The following is a 26,837-nucleotide window of genomic DNA, read 5'->3' on the forward strand; positions in this document are numbered from 1 at the left end:
ACAAACACACACACGTTTGGTGCTCTGTGACTTCAGATCTCAGTGATTTATCACATAATACAACATTTTTGCTTTAAGTTTGTATTTTCTCTTTAATAATGGATTTACTGCTAAACTGATCTGATCTGAACTGAGAGAGTGAAGAGTGTGTCATTGTTCTCTACAGGTTGAGTTATTGTGGAGTCACAGATGAAGGTTGTGCTGCTCTGACTTCAGCTCTGAGATCAAACCCCTCACACCTGAGATTACTGAATCTGATTGGGAATAATCTAGGAAATTCAGGACGTGAACTGCTCACTGATCTAAAGAATTCGCCACATTATAAACTAAAGACACTGTGGTAAGTAATAATTTCAAATAAATATTCATGTTTTCATATAGCTGAACATTTATATATTTATATGCATATTTGGTCCCACTTTATATTAGGTGTCTTTAACAACTATGTACTAACATTTAAATGAATCACTTAGTACAATCCAATGTTTTTACATTGTACTCATATTTTAAAAAATACCTGCATTTAATTACATCTGTAAATAATTTCTGTAATTACATTCATAATTACACTGTTGACCGTTCCCTTACACCTTAACCCACCCTTAAACCTACCCATACCTTACCCATATTCAACCTCAATAGCAGCAAAAGTGTTTTCAATACAATATGAACACAATAAGTACATTGTATATGATAAACAGAGAGATTTGGCTTGTTTATAATTTATCTGTATCAAAATAATTAAGGCATGTTTTCAACTTTTATTATTTAAAATGAAAGTCTGATTTTACATAATTGACTGTTTTATTTTTGGATTTACAGGTTTTATTGAGGAAATTCCCATTCCCATTCAAATATCCGCTCTGAGTCCGGCTCCACACACTCTCCTCACGGACACTCTCTTCTTTCTCCACTCTAACTTGAGAAATTCACCACAGTGTTTATAAACTCCTCTGATCTGAATCATGCAGCAGAAACCACAGGGTCCTGAAGCAGAGAGCTCAGAGAGCTGACAGAGAGACACCGTTTGTGTTTCTTGTTAGACATACTGAATACAGACTGATAGATTAATAATTATAGCTTTTTTAAGACAGGGTTTTATAAATGTTAATGATGACTGTACAGTATGTGAGTTATACACTAACTCTGTTAACTTGTATATATGAATGTATAAAATACTGTATAACTGTATAAATAACATACATTTCTGACTGCACTGTATTAAAGTCTCTCAGTCACATAAAATGACACTATTGTCACTTTAAAACTACTTTACAGCACAATTTGAATTTGTCTCATAATTGTATCTGTTTTCCTGTATATTTCTGTGAAGATACTTTGAAACAATTTGTATTGTATACAGTATAAAGTGCTTTATTAATAAAAGCAACTTGACACACACAACTGTGCTACCACTTTTTTTATTCCAGTAACTTCTCAGAAATGGCCAAGATGTCACTGCTAGTATAATGTGATGTTGATGAAGCTCTAGTCTGAATGGAGATGAGAATATAGTAGTGCTGTAATCATGAAGTGTCTTTTCAAAGGTGTAAGAAACTCCATTTCCATGTCAAATAATGTTTATCATTGGTTTTTGTAATATGTAAGCACATAACAGTCTTTAGGTCAGTAGAAATGATGATCAGCTCGTATTGAACACAGAGATCAACCCCAACACACAAAGTGTGAATAATGGGCTGATTTAAACTGCTGACGTCATTATGCTTCTAAAAACTGCCTTATTGAGACGTCTTTCCATAAGAACTTATTGTTCTTTCTTGCTGTGTTTGCATGTATTACAGGACTGTGCTTCATAATAATAGTGCTTGAGGATGTTTTGTAGACTGAATAAATGGTGTAGAAACAATTTTCACTCAGAAATTACTGGTGAATTTCTCAAACACAAAGAAATGTCAAGTAACATTGAATTAAATGTAAAATTTTGAACTAGAAAAACTGATATAACATTGTCTTGTAAAATGTGCTCTAATAATCTTTGTTTTATTTTTTACAGTGTATTGTATTTACAGTGTACTGACTAACAGTAAAAATTCAGACATTTGCATTATAGATCTTAAAGTAACAATTAAAGGTGCTCTAAGCGATTCTGAGCAGTGTAACTTCCTGTTGACGTTCGAAGTGTTGTCAAACAAAACAGAGGCTAGCTAGACCCTCCCTCCTACTCCTCCTGGCCCTCCCCTCCGTGCTTCCTAAAACAGTCATGAACGCGCATTTAAAATGTAAGTAGCTTGCGTATTGACGCTGCTTGTCGGTTATTGGCTGGAGCATGTTTATTATGTTAAGTGGTCCAGGCTGCACCAGTTTGTTTTTATTGCAGTTTTCGGAGCTTGTGGCGACTACAGAGACCGCGTTTTTTTACAGTGTGTTCAGGGGACAGGCAGCTAGCGCATAGTGAGGAGATGTTTGCGGTATGTGACAAAAAAAAATTGGGCCTAAAACGCGTCAAATCGCTTAGAGCGCCTTTAATAAACCACTGTTAAAATTATACAGTAATGTATAATTACTGGTTTAATCATATTAAAGTTGTACTAAAAATGTAATCGACACCCTGACTGATGATGTCAAAGATGAACATTTCAGTTTTATGAATAGCTACGTGAACAAAACACAAAAGTGTAAAAATGAACACTATTCTCACTTGAGCTGAAGGACAGGAAGAGTTTGTGCTTGTAGACATTTATTTAATGTAATTATATTCAGAAATGTAATTCAGAAAGATCACTGCAGTTTTGAGTTGTGAAGAAGAAGAATGTGTAAGTGAAGAAGATTGAATCTGTATTATTGATGTTGTTCACCAGCAGAGGGCAGCAGAGACACTGAATATGAGGCCTTGACAATGATATAAATTTACAACTGAAACATCTGAACAAAGAACCATTTCAATATGAATACAATATATACAGTCACAAGAATAAATTTGTGAACCCTTTGAAAATATCTGGATTTCTGCATTTATTATTAATAAAATTAAGTCACACTGATAGACAAACACAATCTGACTAATCTAATAACACACAGTTATATTTTCAGAAATTATATTGAAGACATTGAGTGATCACTGACAGGACAGTGTGTGAAACTCTGTGTGACGACTTCTCCAGAAGATAACTGGAGTCAACTAAGGAAATGACATTAAATAAAGACACACAAAGCCTGTTACTGACAAATATGCCTCGACCCAAAAAGCTTTAAATATTTACATTAACTAACATTAACAAAGGCTCATTAAATATATTGTTCATTGTTAGTTCATGTTAATCAAAGCATTAACTAATGTTAACAAATCAAACATTGTAGTGTTACAAAGATATTTCAACAACAAATGATAGAACTAAAATTATCATTTAAAAATTAAGTATAATTGTAATATATAATAATAATAAATAGGAAATGTATCAACTTAACACTCTTGAAAGAACAGTTTACTTTTCAGTGCCATTATTTCATTGAATTATTACAAAAAAAGACTCCAGCATGGAAATGGAAATGAATTTGAGGGCCATTTCCTCGTCCTCCTCTTTCATTCTGAGGAACAGAAGATCTTCCACAGGCCCCTGAACTCGTCTGTTGAGTGAATCCATTTCACAGCCAATTCCATGTGTCTGATTAATGAGAGTTCCTTCATTAGAAAATGGCACAGAATAATTCAATTTTAATATTTCATGTAAATGTAATATTTGCAACAACACACATATATTTATAAATACCTCACTGCTGGAGCTTGTTCTTCAAGTCTCTTTGGTTACAGCTTGTTGGTCATGTGTTCTGGAGGTTTTCTGTCCTGTAACATTCATGTTTGGTTGATTTAATATTGTTAGGATAGAATACTTTAAATGCCCATTTTGTGCCAATGTTATATGTTTACATAACAATTTTAAAATTGCATAATATTTTCAAAAAGAACCAATTGTAAACACTAATTATTATTATTGTGACTCTGTGTTTTAGATTTCTGAGTGTTTTGGTGAAAGTGGAAGAGATCCACCAATGCAGTTTCAATATGGATGATACTCAGACATCCTGTGATGAAGATATTCGTCCTGAAATCAGGTATTCTTATTGTTGTAAATTGACCCATTTGTTTTCTTTTTCTTCCCTTGTTTTTCTTTGTACTACATTTCCCACAATTCCTGGTAAACTACATTACCATATATTAGCCACAACCCCCTGGTCAAGATATATAAATAGATTTCATATCCTTTCTTTGTTCTTTTGCATTGGTGAGGTGTGGGTGTTTGAATTGACACCCAAACATGTCCTTTTGAGTCCTTTCCTTAGGATGCGTTAAGTAAGTTTGTTTTTGTCAATTGTATGGTTTGAATTTGTTTATTTGAATTATTCGGACTGGGTTTAATAACTATCTTGGATTGAGTTGTTAATGTTTAATGATGAATTGTTTGTAAGAGCCTGTTTTTTCTTCTTGTATGGTTTGTAGTGACGAAAGACCATCCTGTTCATCTTGAACATCCTGTTCAACATGTTCATCCCATCCTGTTAATCCTTCCTTCTCTTAACATCTGTCCATTTGCTTCACTTGAATTTGCTCCATGTACCTCCATGTGCTTTGGGTCATTGAAGTATTCAAGACTTAAGTATACTGAACTCAATAAATTAAAGACTGCAAAGGAAAAGGACTGGTGTTTTTTCCCAGTGTGTTAATCACCAAGTTTCTACAACTTTGACTAACTTTGGATATTTAACATCTGATAAAATATCATAGTGAAGTCGTGTACTCTATTTAAGTAAAGATATGCTGATTTTATAGTGCAATTGTACATGGTATTAACGTCCTCCTTTTAGTAACTGCATTGAAATTGTTTGAGTTCTTTTGGGACAAAAACTACAAAAAAACTGAAATGTTAAGATATATGATAACCTTGTGGTATATGCAGAATAACTCTGGAACATTCACTCTTTCGCTGTGTCTGCTATTCACAGAAGGACATCAAGTTCGTCAGATTCAGACATAGCCGAGGTTTTGTCTATGACGAGAGCAATGTCTCTGCTTCGCCACAGGTACAGAGTTTTGCAAAGATGTACTACTAATAACAGAATTCGTGTAATTTTGTTATTTGCAGAAAATTGGAAATTCTTGTCATTTATATTAGTATGTTATACCCATATTACAAATAGATTTGAAAGCTTATCTTTATTAATCTAATAAGCTTATCTAATGTTTGAATAGTAACACTTTACAATAAGGTTCATTAGCTAACATGAACTAATAATGAACTGCACTTATACAGCATTTATTAATCTTTGTTAATGTTAATTTCAACATTTACTAATACATTATTAAAATCTTGTTAACATTAGTTAATGCACTGTGAACTAACATGAACAAACAATGAACAACTGTATTTTCATTAACATTAACGAAGATTAGTAAATGCAGTAACAAATGTATTGTTCATGGTTAGTTTGTGTTAGTTAATACATTAACTAATGTTTAACAAATGAACCTTATTGTAAAGTGTTACTGTTTAAAGTTGTCTCTTGAATGCAGAAGTGTATGTTTATTGATCCTTTTTGCTAACATGCTAAGTGTTTAATTTAGTTACATTTTGTGTCCCTGTATGTTTGGGCCCTAAATAAATAATAAAAATATGTGTTTAAAGATTGAAGTGGTTCACAGTAATTTAAAGCTGCAGTCCGCAACTTTTTTTGGTTAAAAATTATCCAAAATCAACTTTTGAACAAGTACATAACCAGCCAGTGTTCAAAACTATCTAATTATCTTGTCTCGATTCACAACAGTAAGATTGTAATAATGTTTTATAATAAGAACGATATGGCGGATTTCCGCGGGAAATTTGAGCATGCAGCAGTTCCTCTGTGCGTCATTACATCACGTCCATAAACAAAGGAAGGAGTTCAGGCTAATTGGTTTTATCAGGTGAGGACACTGCCGGTAGCGGCACATTTATAGCCTGTTCTCACAGCAGCTGAAATAATTAAACTTATCATTTTGATGGCGGATTGTAATCCAGAAAGATCCAAATGACAATCATCAATGACAACTGGAGATTCACCTGTAGTCAAAAAGCAAAAGACTTCGGAGTGGATACAGAAATTGAAATCTACAGGTAACACTAATATACACTAAATACACAGTCACACAGTGCTGATGTTGTTAACAATAACAATTTGAGAACAATATAACAGTAATAATAATTTGCACAGTTTGGCATGATCCGAGCTAAGCGATCGTTAGATTTAATCATCATTGGCAGTGTGATTTATTGTAGGCCTAATGCTTTTTTCCTCAGTTGATCAGAACAAAAGTGGCAGACATGTTACTTACTTGTTCAGATGATATTTTCCAGTAAAAAATTCTTATATTGGTCATACTTTCAAGACGTAGAATCTGTGATTCTGAAGTACAGTATTCACACCGATGCGGTGACTGACAGCAAACATTAGATTCATCCGTGCTGACGAGCTGCGCCGATGCACAACGCACGTACAAATAACTGTTCCGCATATGACTGCAATCGCATGTTTCAAACAAGAGATGGCGACAAAGAGGAAAAATTGCGGACAGCAGCTTTAATGTGATTTTAGAGGTGAACCAGTTGTTATAGTTTAAATGTTACAATCCCCTCTTACAGTTCAGTGCAGCAGAAATCATCAGACTCACCAGAGCCCAGCTGTGTGTCTATGAAGAGTGACTGCTCTATGGATCCACCACCACGATTAAGTTCTAAAAAGAAATCATCAGACTCACCAGAGCCCAGCTGTGTGTCTATGAAGAGTGACTGCTCTATGGATCCACCACTACATTTAAGTTCTAAAAAGAAATCATCAGACTCACCAGAGCCCAGCTGTGTGTCTATGAGGAGTGACTGGTCTAGGGAGCCACCATCACAATATACATCATCTGCACCCCGGTACAATATTTCTGCATACATATGGTATTAATATTATGTAAACACTAACACAAACATTCACTGATGCTCAAAAAGACAAACACAAACAGTCCATTAAAGGGTTGGTTCACCCAAAAATGAAATTTATGTCATTAATTACTCACCCTCATGTCAAAGCCTTAGACCTTTGTTCATCTTAGCAATTGAATTACCACTTTCGAGGCCCAGAAAGATAGTAAAGACATGGTTAATATAGTACATGTGACTACAGTGGTTCAACCTTAAAGGTGCCCTAGAATTAAAAATTGAATTTACCTTGGTGTCATGATCACCGTCTGTTCCTGTCAGTTCCTGGACATTTCCCACAATCCTCCCTGCCAGTCACATGTTCTCACTAATCACTAATCACCACAGCCAGCTGCAGCTCATTACCAGGACTATAAAGGACTTTCACACACACCACTTCACCGCAAAGTCTTGCTAACACCTGTTACAATTCTGAGCGTTCATATCCTGTCTGTTTGCTGTTATCGTTCCTGCCTGTTACCCGTTATTGACCTGTTGCTGCCTGTCCCGACCTGCGCTTTGTATACTGTCCTGTGAGTGATATCTGCCTGTCCTGATCTTTGCCTGTTTCCTGACTACGACTCTGCCTGTCCCTTGCTGTTCCTGTTTGCCCCTGTTCGACCCAGCCTGTACGACTATGCTCACTTTAAATAAAAGCTTGCAAATGGATCTCTGCCTGAGTCCCCCTTCGTTACACTTAGCATAGATGAATAACAAGAGTTCAGTACATGGAAAAGACGTACACTGAGTTTCAAACTCCATTGTTTCCTCCTTCTTATATAAATCTCATTTGTTTAAAAGACCTCAGAAGAACAGGTGAGGTGTACGCCCCCAATATTTGCATATGCCGGCCCATGTTCCCAACATTATGAAAGGCATTAGACAAGGGCAGCCAGTAATATCTGGATCTGTGCACAGCTGAATCATCAGACTAGGTAAACAAGCAATAACAACAGCGAAAAATGGCAGATGGAGCAATAATAACTGACATGATCCATGATATCATGATATTTTTAGTGATATTTGTAAATTGTCTTTCTAAATGTTTCGTTAGCATGTTGCTAATGTACTGTTAAATGTGGTTAAAGTTACCATCGTTTATTACTGTATTCACGGAGACAAGAGCTGTCGCTATTTTCATTTTTAAACACTTGCAGTCTGTATAATTCATAAACACAACTTCATTCTTTATAAATCTCTCCAACAGTGTGTAATGTTAGCTTTAGCCACGGAGTACTATCAAACTCGTTCAGAATCAAATATAAACACCCAAATAAATACTATACTCCCATGACCCGAAGCATGCATGCAGTATACATGACGAACAAGAAGGCCACGCCCCCCGCCCAGTCCACCAAGCCTCCTTCCAAGAAGAAGAAGAAGGCCAAGAAGCGGCCCTAAGATGGGAGACCCAGTTGTTTCGGGAGCTGCTCTACAGGAGACGGTGACCGCACCGCTCCTTCCCCCGGGAGAGGGCCCGGGGGAGAATCCTGTGTTTCATTTTATTTCTGTACCCACTTCCTCAATAAAAGAGCAATTTCTGAAACCTCTGGGTCATATAAGAAGGTCTGTGTTGAGGGTGAGCGAGCTTCCGCTCCCTCTCTCTCAGCCACTCCTTCCTTCGCCACAGGCAGGGTCTTGGCGCCCCGGGAACGCACTGCCTTCCCACGCCACCCTGCCCACTCGGAGCCATGTGAGTGGACCCCACTCACAGCCTCGACTTTGGGACACACTGCCTCCCGAGTTGGGCCTCAGTGCTCCATGCTGCCCCCCGTGGGTACTTCTGCTGCCCGGATGGTTCCACTTGTACGGCTCATTCAGACAGTCAGACTCGGCTACGCGATTCAGTTCGCCAGGCGTCCCCCCAGGTTCAGCGGCATCCTGTTCACTTCGGTGACGGGTTCCAACGCCCCTGTCCTGCGGGCGGAGATTGCGGTTCTTTTGGCGAAGGATGCAATAGAGCCTGTCCCTCCAGCCGAGATGGAGTCCGAGTTTTACAGCCCGTACTTCGTAGTACCCAAGAAAGGCGGGGGGTTACAGCCAATCTTGGATCTGTGCGTCTTGAATTGGCCCCTCACAAGCTCCCGTTCAAGATGCTCACACTGAAACGCATTCTCACGTGCGTTCGCGCCCAGGATTGGTTTGCAGCCATCGACCTGAAGGACGCGTACTTTCATGTCTCGATCCTTCCTTGACACAGACCGTTCCTACGGTTTGCATTCGAGGGGCGGGCATATCAGTACAAGGTCCTACCCTTCGGGCTGTCCCTGTCTCCTCGCGTCTTTACCAAAGTCCCTTGCCCTGCTCAGGGAAGTGGGCATTCGCATCCTCAACTACCTCGACGACTGGCTCATTCTGGCCCAGTCCCGAGAGCAGTTGTGCGAACACAGGGACCTGGTGCTCAGTCACCTCAGCCAGTTGGGGCTTCGGGTCAATTGGAAAAAGAGCAAGCTTTGCCCCATGCAGAGCATCTCTTTTCTTGGTGTGGAGCTGGACTCGGTCAACATGACAGCACGTCTCACCAACGAGCGTGCACAGTCGGTGCTGAACTGCCTGAATTCGTTCTCGCGGAAAACAGCGGTCCCACTGAACCATTTTAGAGGCTCCTGGGGCATATGGCATCCGCAGCCGCGGTCACGCCGCTCGGATTGCTTCATATGAGACCGCTTCAGCACTGGCTTCACGACCGAGTCCCGAGGTGGGCATGGCACCGTGGCTCACTCCGTGTGGTCATCACACCGAGTTGTCGCCGCACATTCAGCCCGTGGTCGGACCTTGCTTTTCTACGGGCCGGGGTGCCCCTAGTACAAGTGTCCAGGCATGTTGTTGTCACAACAGATGCCTCCACCACCGGATGGGGTGCCATATGCAGTGGCCAGTCGGCGTCGGGCTCCTGGACAGGACTCCATCGCCACTGGCACATCAACTGTACTGCACATCAACAATAAACCTACATTCATCTGTGGGGATTTTAACATTGACCTTTTAAATCCAAACAAACATAAAATGACTGATGAATTCATTGAAAGAATGTACTCCATGTCTTTATTCCCAACAATTACAAAACCTAGTAGAATCACATCACACAGTGCAACCTTCATTGATAACATTTTTACAAATAATTTGACAAATAACACAACAAACGGGCTGCTTCTTTGTGATATTACAGACCACTTACCTGTTTTTTCCATATATGACTATAATGTTTCTAAAACTAATGAAATCTGTAATGTGACTTGCAAAAGATTACAAACTCAAGAAGCAATTAATGCATTTAATGATGACCTGGGAGTGCAAAACTGGAGCTCCATTTATGTAGCAATCGATACAGACAGAGCTTACAATAACTTCTTAGAAATATTCACATCATTATATGATAAGCACTGCCCCATTTCAGTTTATAGTAAACAGAAGAAATATTTAAAATGTCCCTGGATGACTAAAGGTGTACAACATGCATGTAAAAAGAAAAATAATCTTAATAAATCGTTTATTAAATTGAAAACTAAAGAAACTGAGATTAGATATAAATTGTACAAAAACAAATTAACTGATGTAATAAGATTAGTCAAAAAATTATATTATAAGAAATTATTAATTGATAATAAAACCAATATAAAAGGAACATGGGATGTATTAAATGGCATTCTCAAAAAAGGTTTAAAACAAAGGACATACCCAGAATATTTTGTTGATTCAGATGATGAGTATTACAATATGGATAAAGTAGTTAATAGATTCAATAAATTTTTCGTAAATATTGGTCCTGATTTGGCAGTAAGAATCCCAGATGAACATATAGAGCATAATATTGAAAAAATTGAAAAAAATCCTAACTCTATCTTTCTTTCACCAGTTAGTGAGAAAGAAGTAATGGATATTGTTCAAAAGTCTAAAAATAAATATTCTATGGATTGTCACTCCATCAATATGGCACTATTAAAAAAAGTTATAAATAATATTAAAGCACCGCTAACGCACATCTGTAATCTGTCACTTCAAAACAGTTGTGTTCCCAAGAAAATGAAAATTGCAAAAGTTATACCAATATTTAAAAATGGAAATAAACATAACTTTACTAATTACAGACTGATTTCACTGCTTCCTCAATTTTCAAAAATTCTTGAAAAAATATTTAATATTCGATTAGAAAAATTTGTTGAAAAATACAAACTGATTAACGAAAGTCAATATGGATTCAGAAGCAAAAGATCTACATCAATGGCTATAATTGATGCAATAGAAGAAATATCAAATGCACTGGATAATAAAAAAAATTACTATTGGAATATTTATTGATTTGAAAAAAGCCTTTGACACTATTAATCATGCTATACTATTCAAGAAGCTAGAAAGGTATGGGATACGTGGGGTGGCTGGAAATTGGGTAAAAAGCTATTTAAGTGACAGAATACAGTATGTGCAGATGGGTGAGTCTTCATCTAACTGTTGTGCAATTTCTTGTGGTGTTCCTCAGGGGTCGGTATTGGGCCCTAAATTATTCAACTTGTACATCAATGATATATGTAATGTTTCACAATTACTCAAGTGTGTTTTGTTTGCAGATGATACTAACATTTTCTATTGTGATGACAGCTATGATAAGCTTGTTAATGTTGTAAATACTGAACTAAGGAATATTAAAAAATGGATGGATAGCAATAAATTATCTTTAAACTTGAATAAAACAAAAGCCATATTATTTGGTAATTATAAAATTAACTCGAAAAAGCCCATTGAGATAGATGGAATACAAATTGAACATGTCTCTGAAATAAAAATTTTAGGTGTCACAATAGATAATAAATTAACTTGGAAAACTCACATCAGACACATAAAAACCAAAGTCTCCAAATGCCTTGCAATAATAAATCAAGCTAAATATTTTCTTGATTATACTGCACTCCATACCCTGTATTGTTCCCTGATCTTACCATACTTAACCTACTGTGTTGAAATATGGGGAAATAATTATAATAATTCAATTGTCACATGTGCACTCTGTTCTGGACTCATTGTTGGACTTGTTGTTGTTCCATTTCCCGCCACCAGTTAGTCACCATGGCAACTGATCACCACTATCATCACACCCAGCTGTTCCTTATCACCCTGCTTGTTATCCCTTGTATATAAGCCCTGTGTTTCCAGTCCTGTGTTGTCCGGTATCGTTGTTGTCATGTTGGCATATGTTCCTGTGGATTCCTGTTTATCTCCTAGTAAAGTCTTATTATGAACTCTATCTCCTTGTCGTGCGCTTGATGTACCAGCATCCGTAACATCAATACAGTCACTCTTTATTTTACAAAAAAGGGCTATACGTACTATACACAAAGTTGAATATCTTGAACACACAAATCCACTTTTTCTCAAATCAAAGTTATTAAAAATACAGGATCTTGTTAAATTTAACACAGCACAATTTTTATTTAAAGCATTTCATAATTTATTACCTGTTAACATACAAAAGTTATTCACGCATAGAGAGTGGCTGTACTGTACGAGGGGCTACGGGAACTTTTCAATACCAGTGGTCAGAACTACCAGGAGGAGTTTCTGTGTGTCTGTATGTGGGGTTAAAATATGGAATGGTCTGGGGCTTGAATATAAACAATGTCAAAGCATTTGTCAGTTCAAAACTCTATATAAACAGAAGGTTTTTTCACAGTACAAGGACGGCGGGGCTTAACACTAGAAGTCCCAGAGAGCAGCCATTTGGCTTTTCTACCTATAAAACCCGCAGGACAGCCGAATGGCTGGAAGGCTTTAGGCTAATATCCTTAATCAGCTGTGAACAGTTGCTTTTGTTATGTAAACAATGTGGGGCCATGCTGAGCCACTTCAAGGAAACTTGTGTTTCACTTTGCCATCTTAGGGAGAAATCAACACACATGTTTTTTTTTCCTTTGTTGCTGAGATCTATTGATAAAAATAGTACAAAATAAAATAAAGAAACCAACCATTTGTACAATAATATTAAAAAGTGAGTGAGTACATTCCAGCAATCACTCACAATCCTGGCACTGCCTGGCAATATATTATAAATACATTTTGTATATATTCATTATATATTAATCTTATATTTGAAATACATCATAAGTCCATTTTTAAAAGTGTTTGAAAGATGGGTTCAAGTGTACTACAAGTGGTAACTAAATACATTTTTCTATACAGAGATAGTATGTTAAAAGCACATTTTAGTTCAAATTCATGGTGTCTCAAAATAGCACAGTTGAGTACACTTAGATGTTCTTAAGATTATCTTAAGAAGTACTAAAGAAGAGCTTTTAGTATATTAAGTACAAAATAAGTGCACGGAAATAGAGCACTGAACATTATGGAAGTGTAAAAGTGTACTAAAATAAAGTGTATTTTATTGCACTTTTTTTTCACCTGGGTAGACACTCCAACACTGTCCGTTTGCATTAAGATTATTTTTATTACCACACTGGCAGATATTGATCATTTTACTTAAGTAAAATGCACTTAATTTAGATCCCCCAGGAAACAAGACTAAATATCATATATAATTTTCTCATATAGAAAATCCATCTTGATTTAAGATTTTTTTTTAAAATTTACTTGAAATAGGATAAAAAAATACTTAGTATGAAAAGCATTTTTGCAGTGTGAATGAGTGAGTTAACTTTTTAAACATCACTTGCACTCCCTCATTTCAGGGTTAACATACTCAGAGTTTTCACTTAACCCACTGCAAAAAATGCTGTTCTTACTTAGATTTTTTGTCTCGTTTCTAGTCAAAATATCTTAAAGTTCTTAAATCAAGATGCATTTTCTTGACAAGTAAAAATTATTTTCTTGTTTTCAGGAAAAATAAGTCAAAATTAAGTAAGTCTTTCCTTAAAACAAGCAAAATAATCTGCCAATGTTGTAAGCAAAATAATCTTATTTCAAACCAAGAATAAGCTATATAATCTTGTTTTCAGTTTGGACTAAGATTATTTTGCTTACCCCATTGGCAGATTATTTTGCTTGTTTTAAGGAAAAAAGTACTCAATTTTGATTTATTTCTCCTGAAAACAAGGAAATAATTTGTACTTGTCAAGAAAATGCTTCTTGATTTAAGAACTTAAGACTAAAAACAAGACAAAAATTCTAAGTAAGAACAGCATTTTTTGCAGTGCCTCCTTTCTGAAACCGGCTCATGGTCAATCAAGTTCTCTGCTTTTAGCAGCCCTCCCTCCCCCACACATACAAACAAGCCACCAGCAACCATTCACACACACACACACCCCCAACCCCCCTGCAGATTGCTCAGGTAATGACCATATTTACACATGAATTGATGCTAATGATAGCCAAAAGACTAGCCAGTTAGCATCCACTTGGCTAAAGGAGGGTTACAAATCTCTGGGACTTCTAGTGTTAATTGTCTGCTGATGTATTTATTGGCTGTGTGTCTTACCTTGTTGGTATTACTATAATTGTTACCTGTGGTAATATATGAGTGTATTGAGATATGTTTGTTTTGTTTTTTGTTTTCTTTCCTTCTCCATATGTGTATAAATACATATGAAATTGAGAGATATGATAACATTAATAATTAAGGAAGCGGCTACTTTTGTTTTTGTATTTTGTTAATTTGTAACAGACTGGGGTGGGTTTAAATAAGTTTGACTTCTTCCCACTCCGTTTCGAGCAATTGATTAATTATGTTGTTTATGTAAGGTGAACTTACCTTGTATAATCAAATGTTTCTATTGCTTTGTTATGTCACTATTGCTTGAAATAAACAACAATAATAATATAATATAACTGCCTCGAGTAGCTGGCAGTACTCCTTGCGCTGCGCCGGTTTTGACCGCTGCTGCAGGGCAAGCATGTACTGGTCCGGACAGACAACACATCGACTGTTGCGTACATCAACCACCAGGGTGGTCTGCGCTCCCGTCGCATGTCGCAACTCGCCCGCCATCTCCTCCTGTGGAGTCAGCGCCGACTCAGGTCGCTGCGCGCCTCCTACATCCCAGGCGAGCTCAATCGTGCGGCCGGCGCGCTCTCATGATAGCTCACACTCCCGGGGGAATGGAGACTCCACCCCCAGGCGGTCCAGCTGATATGGAGCCGATTCGGGGAAGCACAGGTGGACCTGTTCGCTTCTCGGGAATCCGCCCATTGCCAGTTGTTTTATTCCCTGACCGAGGGGACCCTCGGCACGGATGCACTGGCACACAGCTGGCCCCGGGGCCTACGCAAGTATGCGTTTCCCCCAGTGAGCCTCCTTGCACAGACACTGTGCAAGGTCAGGGAGGACGAGGAGCAGGTCTTGTTAGTTGCGCCATACTGGCCTAACCGGACCTGGTTCCCAGAACTCATGCTCCTCGTGACAGCCCATCCCTGGTGCATCCCCCTGAGGAAGGACCTCCTTTCTCAGGGGCAGGGCACCATATGGCACCCGCGTCCAGATCTGTGGAACCTCCACGTGTGGTTCCTGGACGGGACGCGGCAGACTTAAGTGGCCTACCGCCTGCGGTAGTTGACACCATCACTTCGGCTAGAGCCCCCTCTATGAGGCGTGCCTATGCCATGAAGTGGAGTCTGTTCGTTGAGTGGTGTTCTTCCCGCCGGGAGGACCCCCGGAAATGCCCAGTCGGTGTTGTGCTTTCCTTCCTTCAAGAGGGTTTGGAACGGAGGCTGTCCTCTTCCACCCTGAAGGTCTATGTGGCCGCCATTGCAGCGCATCACGATGTGCTCTGTGTCACTAGGAAAGCATGACCTGATCATCAGGTTCCTCCGAGGCGCCAGGAGGGTAAATCCCCCTAGGCCTCGCCTCATTCCCTCCTGGGACCTCTCTGTTGCCCTTTCAGGCCTACGGAGAGCTCCCTTCGAGCCCCTTGAGTCAGCTGAGCTGAAACATCTGTCTCTCAAGACAGTGCTCCTGACCGCGCTTGCCTCCTTCAAGAGGGTTGGGGACCTGCAGGCATTCTCGGTCAGCGATTTGTGCCTGGAATTCGGGCCGGACTACTCTCACATTATCTTGAGACCCCGGCCTGGATATGTGCCCAAGGTTCCCACCACTCCCTTCCGGGACCAGGTGGTGAACCTGCAAGCGCTGCCCCTGGAGGAAGCAGACCCAGCCCTTGCGCTGCTGTGTCCCGTTCGTGCTTTGCGCGTTTACGTGGACCGCACGCAGAGCTTCAGAAGCTCTGAGCAGCTCTTTGTCTGTTTTGGAGGTCAGCAGAAGGGAAAGGCTGTCTCCAAACAGAGGTTGGCCCACTGGATAGTGGATGCCATCGCCTTGGCGTACCAGTCCCAAGGCGAGCCGTGCCCCCTCGGGTTGCGAGCTCACTCCACTCGGGGTGTTGCTTCTTCCTGGGCGTTGACGCACGGCGCCTCCTGTTGCAGACATTTGCAGAGCTGCAGGCTGGGCGACACCAAATACATTCGTGAGATATTACAATCTCCGAGTGGAACCGGTGTCCACCCGTATGCTGTCTACTCGTAGATAGCCATGGGTGTTTGCTTGCTGTGCCATTTCCCTCGGGAGAGGGAATGCGAGCACTTTTCCCGCTCTTCAGTTCAGTTCCCCGTAACGGTGAACCCTGTGGAGTTCCTCCTGCATCCTGTGGCAGCCGGACGCGGCGGAGGCGTCCGGCGCTAGGTCCAGTACTCGTGTGTATGCCAAATTGGTCTGCCCTTTTACTGGGCTAGATGCCCATATGCTGTGATTCCCCGCAGGTAATCCCATATGCGTTTGTCCACGGTACGGTTTCCCTAACGGTAAACCCGTGTCTTTCCCTGGGCGGCTTCGTTTTGCCCTATCTCTGATTGCTAGTATGTTCCTCCCGGAAGGTAGGACCTACATCAGAGATCTTCCATATGCGTTACTGTTCTCAGACCAGTCCATATGTGTCTTCCACACATTACCTCCCTTCGGGCAGGGTGTGGTCTCCGTAGATTTCCCTTCCTTGGGGAACGCTTTCCTGCCGTTTTGGTCATGGCTGAAAAATGTGGGATTTGAGTTCCGAAGCACTCTTCCCCGTGGGTAAGGAACAGCAGCTTCGACCTCTCCATTGTAACGCCCTGTCCTCTCCATCCCACTGGTATGGAAGACATTCCTGGGCTTACTCTGGGCGCTGGAGGGTTGCGAGTTTGGGCCGCACTTGCATTGGCACGCTACGGCCTGCCAGCATCTGCCTCCTTAACGCTCGTAACGTGGTTCAGTTGCTATGGCGCTTTCCACGGGACCCCATTACGTCAGTATCAACGTAACGTCGAACGTGACTGACTGAATGGGAACATCTAGGTTACTATTGTAACCCCCGTTCCCAGAAGGAGGGAACGGAGACGTTACGTTCCCCTGCCATTCCCCTGCCCCTGTCACCGCTGAGCGGCAGATACCTATCTCGGCTCCTCAGCAAAAATATAAATGAAGGTGAGTATGCCGGCCCTATTTATACTCAGATGCCGGGGGAGGGGCCCGGCATGTAAATCTCACAGGCCAATTCCCATTGGCCTGTTTTGTACCCTTGGAGGTGATTGGGCTCCCAGGCGAGACCCCATTACATCAGTATCGATGTAACGTCTCCGTTCCCTCCTTCTGGGAACGGGGGTTACAATAGTAACCTAGACGTTTCTCACCCATTGTATTATTTATCATAGTTGGATCTGTTTTGAGTATGTGGGTCACATTAAAATGTTTACTGTGATTGTCTCGTTAGACTGGCTAAAAAACCAACATGGTCCACACCAGAGGTTGCTTTAACTGAAAATATTCCATCATTGACGGAATTTTCTTTTGCAGTGACGGAAAAATCTGAAGGCTGTCCGTCATTTTGACAGATTACACTGAGGCTGATGTAATTTGTAACTGTAATTCCACTCCTGTCCAGTTAGTGGTGAACACGCTCCAGTGTGGCAGCAGAGCGCGAGTTCAGTCTCCAGAATAAAATTAAAATAATGTGTTTGATTACACCCAATTTGAGTCCATTTTATAATAATAAAGTTATAATACTTATACTTACATAATTAAGTTCCTTATCCAGTTTGTTTTGTTTTAAATGGTTTGTTTTGTTGCTGACTATCAAGTTTATGGTCATCGAATGGCTTTTCTGAGGTATAATGTTATGTGACAGTGTTTTCAACACTGACTGAACTGATTAGGACGTGATACAGATTTTGGTAAGCTACTGTATCTTGCAACATTTTCTGATGTTCATTCATGTTTATTTCGTTCTGTAAAGCAGTAAAGAGGAAGGGATTATCACGTTCAGTCACGATCCGCGACAACTGTTCAAGATGAAAACAGAGAAGTGATGCAGTCTTTGTACAACTTTCTTTTAATTGATTATGATGGAATTTTTACTATCCTTGCGAAAGTCTAACGTGACTTCTGGTGCACACCCACAACTGGGTATAAATAGGACCGGCATACTCACTTCTATTCATATTTTGCTGAGGAGCTGAGATAGGTACCCTGGCCATTCAGCGGTGATTCAGGGCTATGGCAAGGGGACGTAATATGTCCGTTTCCTCCTTCAGGGAACAGGGGTTACAGTAGTAACCTAGATGTTCCCATTCAGTCAGTCACGTTCAATGTTACAGGGTCCCAATGGAAAACGTCATAGCAACTGAACCACGTTAACAGTGTTGGGGAAGCTGATGCTGGCAAGCCGTGGCATGCTCAAATGCAAGTGCTACCACAGATGTCGTAACCTTCCAGCGTCTGGAGTAAGCCAGAGGGAGTCCTCCATACCAGTGGGATGGAGTGGACAGGGCATTACTCAGGGAATGAAGCTACTGTTCCTTACCCCAGGGGAAGAGTGCTTCGGGACTCAATTCCCACGTTTTTTCAGCCATGACCAAAACGGCAGGAAAGCGTTCCCAGTCTAAGTGGAGGGGAATGCTACAGAGATGACAAGGGAGGTGAAGGGAAGGGAGGTGTTGTTTGGAACACACATATTGACTGACCCATGGGGAAGCTACACAAATAGAAATCTCAGAGGTAGGACCTACCTAACCAGGAAGGAACACTACAGCACAGAGACAGGGCAGAGCAGAGTGGCCCAGGGAAATACACTGGTTTAGGGAGAACACCGGGTCCACTCAGAGATTATAAACCCTGTGATTGTGTTCAGTGTCACCCAGCCTGCAACTCTGCAAATGTCTGCCATAGAGGTGCCGTGCACCAACGCCCAGGTGGAAGCAGCATGGCTCGGTATGCCAAGACGATAGCATCCACTATCTAGTGGGACTACGTCTGTTTGGAGACAACCTTGTTCTTCTGCTGACCTCCAAAGCAAACAAAGAGCTGCTCAGAGCTTCAGAAGCTCTGCATACGGTCCACATACACCCTTTTCCACCAGCACGAACTGGGTGCTAGTTCAGAGTTGGTTCAACTGACGAGATGTCACCCACAGGTCCCTGTGTTCGCACAACTGACCTTGAGACTGGGCCAAGATGAGCCTGTCGTCAAGATAGTTGAGGATGCGAATGCCCATTTCTCTGAGCGGGGTAAGGGCACCTTCTACGACTTTGGCAAAGATGTGGGGAGAAAGGGACAGCCCGAAGGGTAGGACTTTGTACTGGTATGCCTGACCCTCGAATGCAAGGTTCTCCCGCGACACATGGAAGTATACAAAAAAAAAGAAAAAGCTCCAAGCAGCGATGAAAGGGTCCTCGCACCCGGGCTCACCACCACCCATAAGCCATAAGAAAACAGTTAACCATGGGCAACATGCATGTAAGCGAGTAAACACAGGAAAATTATCATTCAAAGTGCCACACTTCCTGCTGCCAACAGGTGATGCTTTGACTGTAACTGAATATTGACATGTTGATATCTTCAGGCCATTACTATTATCAAACGTGAAGTTTGTGTCACAGTTCCCTCGTCTCCTGAACTCCATTTCCCATAGTCCTCCTGTTCTCCACACCTGCACTCACTTCCCTCGTCATCTCCCCATCATCACATATCATCTTCACCTGGACCTCCTCGTCAGCACTCCCCATATAATGGACTCACTCCCTTCACTTCCGGTCCATTCTCTGTTGTGTTATGTTTGCGTTTGGTGTTCCCTGCCTTTGATTGATTAAAGTATCTAATATTATTGTGGAAATCCATATCTGCCTCATCTCTACACCACCACTGTAACAGAAGTACGGACCAAAAACGTTGGATTTCCACTAAACAATGGAGACTTACCTCTGATCACTGGCTCCTGCTCCTCCAACGCCTCCCACTCATCTGTCAACCGGCGATCGCCTCATCGGGCTCCTGCAGGTTGGTCGTTCGCTGGAGAGGTATGTGGAGGAGTTCGTTGAGCTCGCTTTACTGTCTGACTGGCCTGAGGCTTATTTAATCTCCCTGTTTCTGGATGGACTAGATGATGACACTATCCGTTTTGGGGAACCTGATTATCGTTTCTCCTTAAGCGAAACTATCAATTCAATTTTGTGGTTAAATGGCTCCAAATTCCTCATTGATAAGGTTCAGGATGAATGTTTGTCTATAGTCCATCCAGAAACACGGTTGGCTGGACCAGTCAGTCAGCCTCCGTCTTCCTCCGCATATCCCTCCAGCAAACGCCCTGCTTGTTCCATGCTGGACCCACACTCCACTGCTGGGTCCAGAAGGCAGAGGAAGAAGAGAAAGCCCAAGTCCACTCCAGTCTCCGCCGCCGAGCAAAAAGCTCCAGTCTCCGCTGAGCCCTCTCCAGTCTCTGCCGAGCCCGCTCCCGTCCCTACGGGAATGTTAATTGTATATGAGGGGATGGACTGGCCCTCTGCTCCAGCCGCCGAGCTATTATCTCCAGTCTTCGCCGAGCAAGTTTCTCCAGTCTCCGACGAGCGAGTTTCTCCAGTCTCCGCCGAGCGAGTTTCTCCAGTCTCCACCGAGCAAGCAGCGCCAGTCTCCGCCGAGCAAGCATCTCCAGTCTCAGCCGCCGAGCAAGCATCTCCAGTCTCAGCCGCCGAGCCATTATCTCCAGTCTCAGCCGCCGAGCAAGCATCTCCAGTCTCAGCCGCCGAGCCAGTATCTCAGACTCAGCCGCCAAGCCAGTATCTTCAGTCTCCGCCACTGAGCCAGTATCTTCAGTCTCCGCCGACGAGCCCTCAGCTCCAGCCGCCGCCGAGCCAACCGCTCCAGCCTGCCACGAGCCCGCTTCAGCCCACGTATCTACTCCATGCCATAGACTATTCAAACCACTCCTGAACCTCCCAAAGTATTTTTTGGGGGGGGGGCTAATACCCGGGGATGAGGGACTCCGGGGCGGGCTCTCAGACCCTCCATGGCCGTCCGCGGCACCTGACCCTCCATGGCCGTCCACGGCACCTGACCCGCCATGGTCGTCCACGACCTCGGATCCGCCCTGGAGACCTCAGTGTCCGTCCGCTCCTCTCTCTGCACCTGCGTGAGGTCTCCAGGGCGCCCACCCCCCCTCCCGGTTGTTCCATCCACGGCGCGAGGACGCGCCTACCGGGAGGGGGAGGTACTGTCACAGTTCCCTCGTCTCCTGAACTCCATTTCCCATAGTCCTCCTGTTCTCCATACCTGCACTCACTTCCATCGTCATCTCCCCATCATCACATATCATCTTCACCTGGACCTCCTCGTCAGCACTCCCCATATAATGGACTCACTCCCTTCACTCCCGGTCCGTTCTCTGTTGTGTTATGTTTGCGTTTGTTGTTCCCTGCCTTTGATTGATTAAAGTATCTAATATTATTGTGGAAATCCGTATCTGCCTCATCTCTACACCAGCAACTGTAACAGTTTGGAGCAGATTGGACATTGTATGCCTGAGTTACAACAACTTCCTCTTTCGAGGCGTTAATCACAAACATTAGCACTTAGCCAAGTTTTGCATGATTTAACATGTTTCTTGTACACTATGTTTGGTACTTCATGGCATAATGAAATGTGTTTCTTGGAGTGAATTATAGTGTATAGCATGCCATGTCCTGTTGCTAGCAGAAATGTCACACTATAGTGTGTTTTTCTTGTTTAAATGTGATGCCTGTTGATTCAGATGTTTATTTGATTTACAATTTCTGGAGCCAATTAGGCTCTACAGTATGAATGTTGTACAACCCATTTTTTAGACTGAAATGTAATAATGTGTCATTTTAATTCTACAGTTGTATATTTCAACTAAAATCAAGTCTGAGGAGGAAGTTTGAGTGTTTGTATGACGGAACAGCACAGCAGGAAAACCCAACACTCCTGAATGAGATCTACACAGAGCTCTACATCACAGAGAGCGAGAGTGGAGAGATCAGTAATGAGCATGAGGTGAGACAGATTGAGACACAATCCAGGAGAGCAGCAACAGAGGACACACCGATCCAATGCAATGACATCTTTAGACCTTTACCTGGACAAGACAAACCCATCAGAACTGTGCTGACAAAGGGAGTCGCTGGCATTGGAAAAACAGTCTCTGTGCAGAAGTTCATCCTGGACTGGGCTGAAGGGAAAGAGAATCAGGACATCCAGCTCATATTTCCACTTCCTTTCAGAGAGATCAATTTGATGAAGGACAAAACACTCAGTCTTTCAGATCTTCTTCATGTCTTTTTCCCTGAAACAAAAGACATGGAAATATCCAGTGACAAATATAAAGTGTTGTTCATCTTTGATGGTCTAGACGAGTGTCGTCTGTCTCTGGATTTTCAGAGCGATGTGAGGTTGTGTGATGTAAGTGAATCAGCCTCAGTGGATGTGCTGCTGATGAACCTCATTGTGGGGAATCTGCTTCCCTCTGCTCTCATCTGGATCACCTCCAGACCAGCAGCAGCTGATCTCGTCCCCTCTGAGTGTGTCCATCGAGTGACAGAGGTACGAGGCTTCAATGAGCCACAGAAGGAGGAATACTTCAGGAAGAGAATCAGTGATCAGAGTCTGGCCTATACAATCATCTCACATCTGAAGTCATCAAGGAGCCTCTACATCATGTGCCACATCCCAGTGTTCTGCTGGATCTCAGCCACTGTTCTAGAGAAGATGTTGAGTGAAGCAGAGAGTGGAGATATTCCCAAGACTCTCACTCAAATGTACACACACTTCCTGATCCTTCAGACCAACATCAAACATGAGAAGGACTATGAGAAGAACATAACAGATGAAGACATGATCCTCAAACTGGGGAAAGTGGCTTTTCAGCAGCTTGTGAAAGGCAATGTGATCTTCTATGAGGAAGACCTGAGAGAGTGTGGCATTGATGTGACAGAAGCATCAGTGTACTCAGGATTGTGCACTCAGATCTTCAGAGAGGAGTTTGGCTGGTATCAGGGGAAAGTCTTCTGCTTTGTTCATCTGAGCGTTCAGGATCATCTAGCAGCTCTATATGTGCACCTCTCCTGTAAAAACTACAACAGAAATGTGTTTGAGCCCATCACCAAACAGAGTTTTTGGTCTAAAATTAAGGAGAGGTTTATACATGTTTCATTATCTGAGCTGCATCAGAGAGCTGTGGATGAGGCTCTACAGAGTAAAAATGGACACCTGGACCTTTTCCTGCGGTTTCTTCTGGGTCTGTCAGTGAAGTCTCATCAGATTCTCCTTCAAGGACTAATGAAACAGAGAAGAAGCAGATCTGACAGCAATAAGAAAACAGTTGAGTACATCAAGAAGAAGATCAGGTCCATTGACTCTCCAGAGAAATCCATCAATCTGTTCCACTGTCTGAATGAACTGGGTGATCATTCACTAGTGGAGGAAATACAACAGTATCTGACATCTGAAAGAATAAGTGAAGCCGAACTCTCTTCATCTCAGTGGTCAGCTGTAGTCTTTGTGTTGCTGACATCAGAGAAAAAGATGAACGAGTTTGATCTCACAAAGTTTATTCTAAGAAACAATAAAGCTGAAGATATGAAAGTTTATCTGAAGCTGCTGCCTGTGATTAAAGAATCCAGATCAGTTCAGTAAGTATCACTGAGAACAACCACTTCACTTTTAAAACATTACAAGAAAAAGTAAGGAATTATTGACGATGGGCCATGATATATTAGACAATAACACACCTCAAAACATTGTCAGATGTTGCATTTCAAGATATTTGTCAGGTTTTTGTCCTTAAAACACTCTTACTTCTTATTTCACTCTTATTTCTTACACATCTCATCCCAAGCCTCCATTGCCAATTCCAAAGTGTCATGTCAGAAATAGTAACGGTGGCTTGAGCCATTGATAGCAGGCTAATACAGTTATAATGCAGTTGAGAGAGAGAGAGAGAGAGAGAGAGAGAGAGAGAGAGAGAGAGAGAATAAGCACATGTGAATTAGTCTACTCGAGTCTGTGCATAACTCTTTGCAGCATTGTCTCTACTAATAGCGAAACTGTTTATCTACCTCAAGAATTGCACAATAATTACCTTGCTGGTGAGAAATGTCATTTATTTGTATAGCACTTTTCACAATACATATGGCTTCAAAGCAGCTTTACAGAAAATGCATGTCAACAATACAATTTAGAGTGATCTGTTATCAGAGATGACTGTGTCCAAATTATATAATTTCATAAATGTACATATACAAATCACGCAGTTAGCTAACAATGTAATAATTTAAGCAATGTATTAATATAAGAAACAATGAGCTAATGGAAGTAATAAATACGTTAACAATAATTAGGATATATAGCAAAAATTTGGAATGGTTCATGTTGATCTAGGGTTTGCGTCATCTGAGGTTCTCAGAGTAGTTGGTTCCATTTCGTCACAAGTGTTGGGGCATCTGAAGTCTTCATAAGAGGCTGGAACCAAAATGTCACTACTCACTTGTCACCTCAGTACTGGCATCCCAAAATAAAACAGAAAAGCAAATGGAGAATAATTAGTGTAGCTGTTAACATTAAGCAAAGATGGTCATGTGCATTTGATCTGATATAACTGGAGTACAAGGATATGAGATGCATTATGTGAATGCTTGGCTAAAGAGATTAATCTTTAATCTTGATTTAAACAGGATGAGTAACTCTGAGCCCCGAACATTATCAGGAATGCTATTCCAGAGTTTAGGAGCCAAATAACAAAACGCTCTCCCTCCTTTAGTGGACTTGGGTATCCTAGTGTTGCCAGTTAACAAAAAAAAAAAAAAAAAAAATCAATTGACACTGAATCATGTTTTATATTTTGTTAACTTATTTTGTTCAACTCACAAGTTTCACAAATAACAGGTGATCATTCAGTATCACTTAAAGGTGCCATTGAATGGAAAATTGAATTTACCTTGGCATAGTTGAATAACAAGAGTTCAGTACATGGAAATGACATACAGTGAGTCTCAAAAACCATTGTTTCCTCCTTATGTAAATCTCATTTGTTTAAAAGACCTCCTGTTTTGTTAGCATGTTGCTAATGTACTGTTAAATGTGGTTAAAGTTACCATTGTTGCTTACTTTATTCACGGTGACAAGAGCCGTCGCTATTTTCATTTTTAAACACTTGCAGTCTGTATAATGCATAAACACAACTTCATTCTTTATAAATCTTTCTACAACAGTGTAGCATTAGCCACGGAGCACAGCCTGAAACTCATAAAGAAACAAATGTAAACATTCAAATAAATACCATACTTACGCAATTAGACATGCAGCATGACGAACACTTTGTAAAGATATTAGCTGTGTGAACTTTGTTTATGCTGTTCAAGGCAAGCGCGAGCTCCGTGGCTGGGGAGCATTTAAAGGGGCCGCACAGCCTGAATCGGCGCATTTATAATGATGCCACAAAATAGGTAGTTAAAAAAATTAATAAAACCAATCTATGGGGTATTTTGAGCTGAAACTTCACAGACACATTCAGGGGACACCTTAGACTTATATTACATCTTGTAAAAAAATGTTCGATGGCACCTTTAAAACAAAAACTTTAACAAACTAAAATAAAGTGTCAGTTTTTACAAATTTTTTAAATTACAAATGTTAGGGCACACATCTAGGGTGAAACAATACACTTTCGAGCTATACAAACACAGTAGTGGCACCCTACACAAACACAAAACCCACCGTCAGCATTTTCATCACGTTAATTGAAATACCAATATATGAAAATCAAATGTAACATGCTCATGATTTTATGCACATCATTCTCACACGTTATGCACATGAACATCACATTGAACGCTTAAGCCGGGCACACATTTAACAAATAGTTAAAACATTCTAAGACTAAGCTCAACATACGGCGATGGTTTCCTGTGACTGAAGCAGATTTAAATACTTAAGCCATGCACACACTTAACGATTGTAAGGCTGATTATGAATGTAAATTGATGCTTATGACTGATCGGGGGGGGGGGGGTCAGTAGCAATTCTTTATAATTGGTACAGAATATAATTAACATATTTTCAGAAAATAATTAACATATATTCATATTAACATATTTTCTTGACCTGGTAAGAACTCTAGCAGCTGCATTTTGAACAAATTGTTGCTTGGCCATCGCTCCTCTCAGCAGCAAGAAAAACTAAAATTTTATTCAGTGAATTGTGTATAACCTCGAAAGTGTGCTTCCTTTACAATCACTAAAAAGCTGTCACTCATCTAGTTCACAATCTCATTAAGTTCCATTATAATCAATGAAGTTGCCTACACTTCATAATGAATCTCTTTCTTGCATCGTGTCTTTGTTAATGAGAGGATTCGTGAGCGTGCAGAACTCAGCTCTGAACAAAAACTCCAGTGAGTGGATTCTGACTAAATGAAACACCTCTGATTGGCCATTGTGTTCAAGAGATCAAAAACATATCTGTGATCAAACATTAACCCATAAACCACAACCCCCTGCAATACTGCTGAGGTCCTCCGGTTGAAGACCCTTGGTTTAAAGCTAATACATACATAAATATTCATTTAAACATTCATTTTCATCCATCTTTACCTTTTTTATTAGTGTGAATTTGACCATGAAACATGGATA

At 41.1% G+C, this 26,837-nt stretch overlaps 1 protein-coding gene and 1 pseudogene across 4 annotated transcripts in view; both read left to right on the forward strand.

The window, feature by feature from the left end:
* The window catches only part of LOC137004415 (NACHT, LRR and PYD domains-containing protein 3-like), a 44,400-nt pseudogene extending 43,009 nt beyond the window's left edge, over positions 1-1,391 (forward strand).
* Positions 1,392-4,243: 2,852 nt separating this feature from the next.
* LOC137004418 (NLR family CARD domain-containing protein 3-like) overlaps positions 4,244-26,837 on the forward strand; it is a 41,564-nt gene continuing 18,970 nt past the window's right edge. The window contains exons 1-5 of one of the 4 annotated variants that reach the window (XM_067364709.1): positions 4,255-4,309; positions 4,457-4,613; positions 4,960-5,037; positions 6,633-6,935; positions 22,053-23,840. In XM_067364709.1, the coding sequence (XP_067220810.1) occupies position 4,309; positions 4,457-4,613; positions 4,960-5,037; positions 6,633-6,935; positions 22,053-23,840 (2,327 nt within the window). In that variant the 5' untranslated portion in view covers positions 4,255-4,308. Of the gene's footprint in view, positions 4,310-4,456; positions 4,614-4,959; positions 5,038-6,632; positions 6,936-22,052; positions 23,841-26,837 lie in introns of all 4 variants that reach the window. The other 3 variants (XM_067364712.1, XM_067364710.1, XM_067364713.1) reach the window with 3 other exon arrangements.

Source organism: Chanodichthys erythropterus, chromosome 17, assembly GCF_024489055.1.
Source record: "Chanodichthys erythropterus isolate Z2021 chromosome 17, ASM2448905v1, whole genome shotgun sequence".
Lineage (NCBI taxonomy): Eukaryota > Metazoa > Chordata > Actinopteri > Cypriniformes > Xenocyprididae > Chanodichthys > Chanodichthys erythropterus.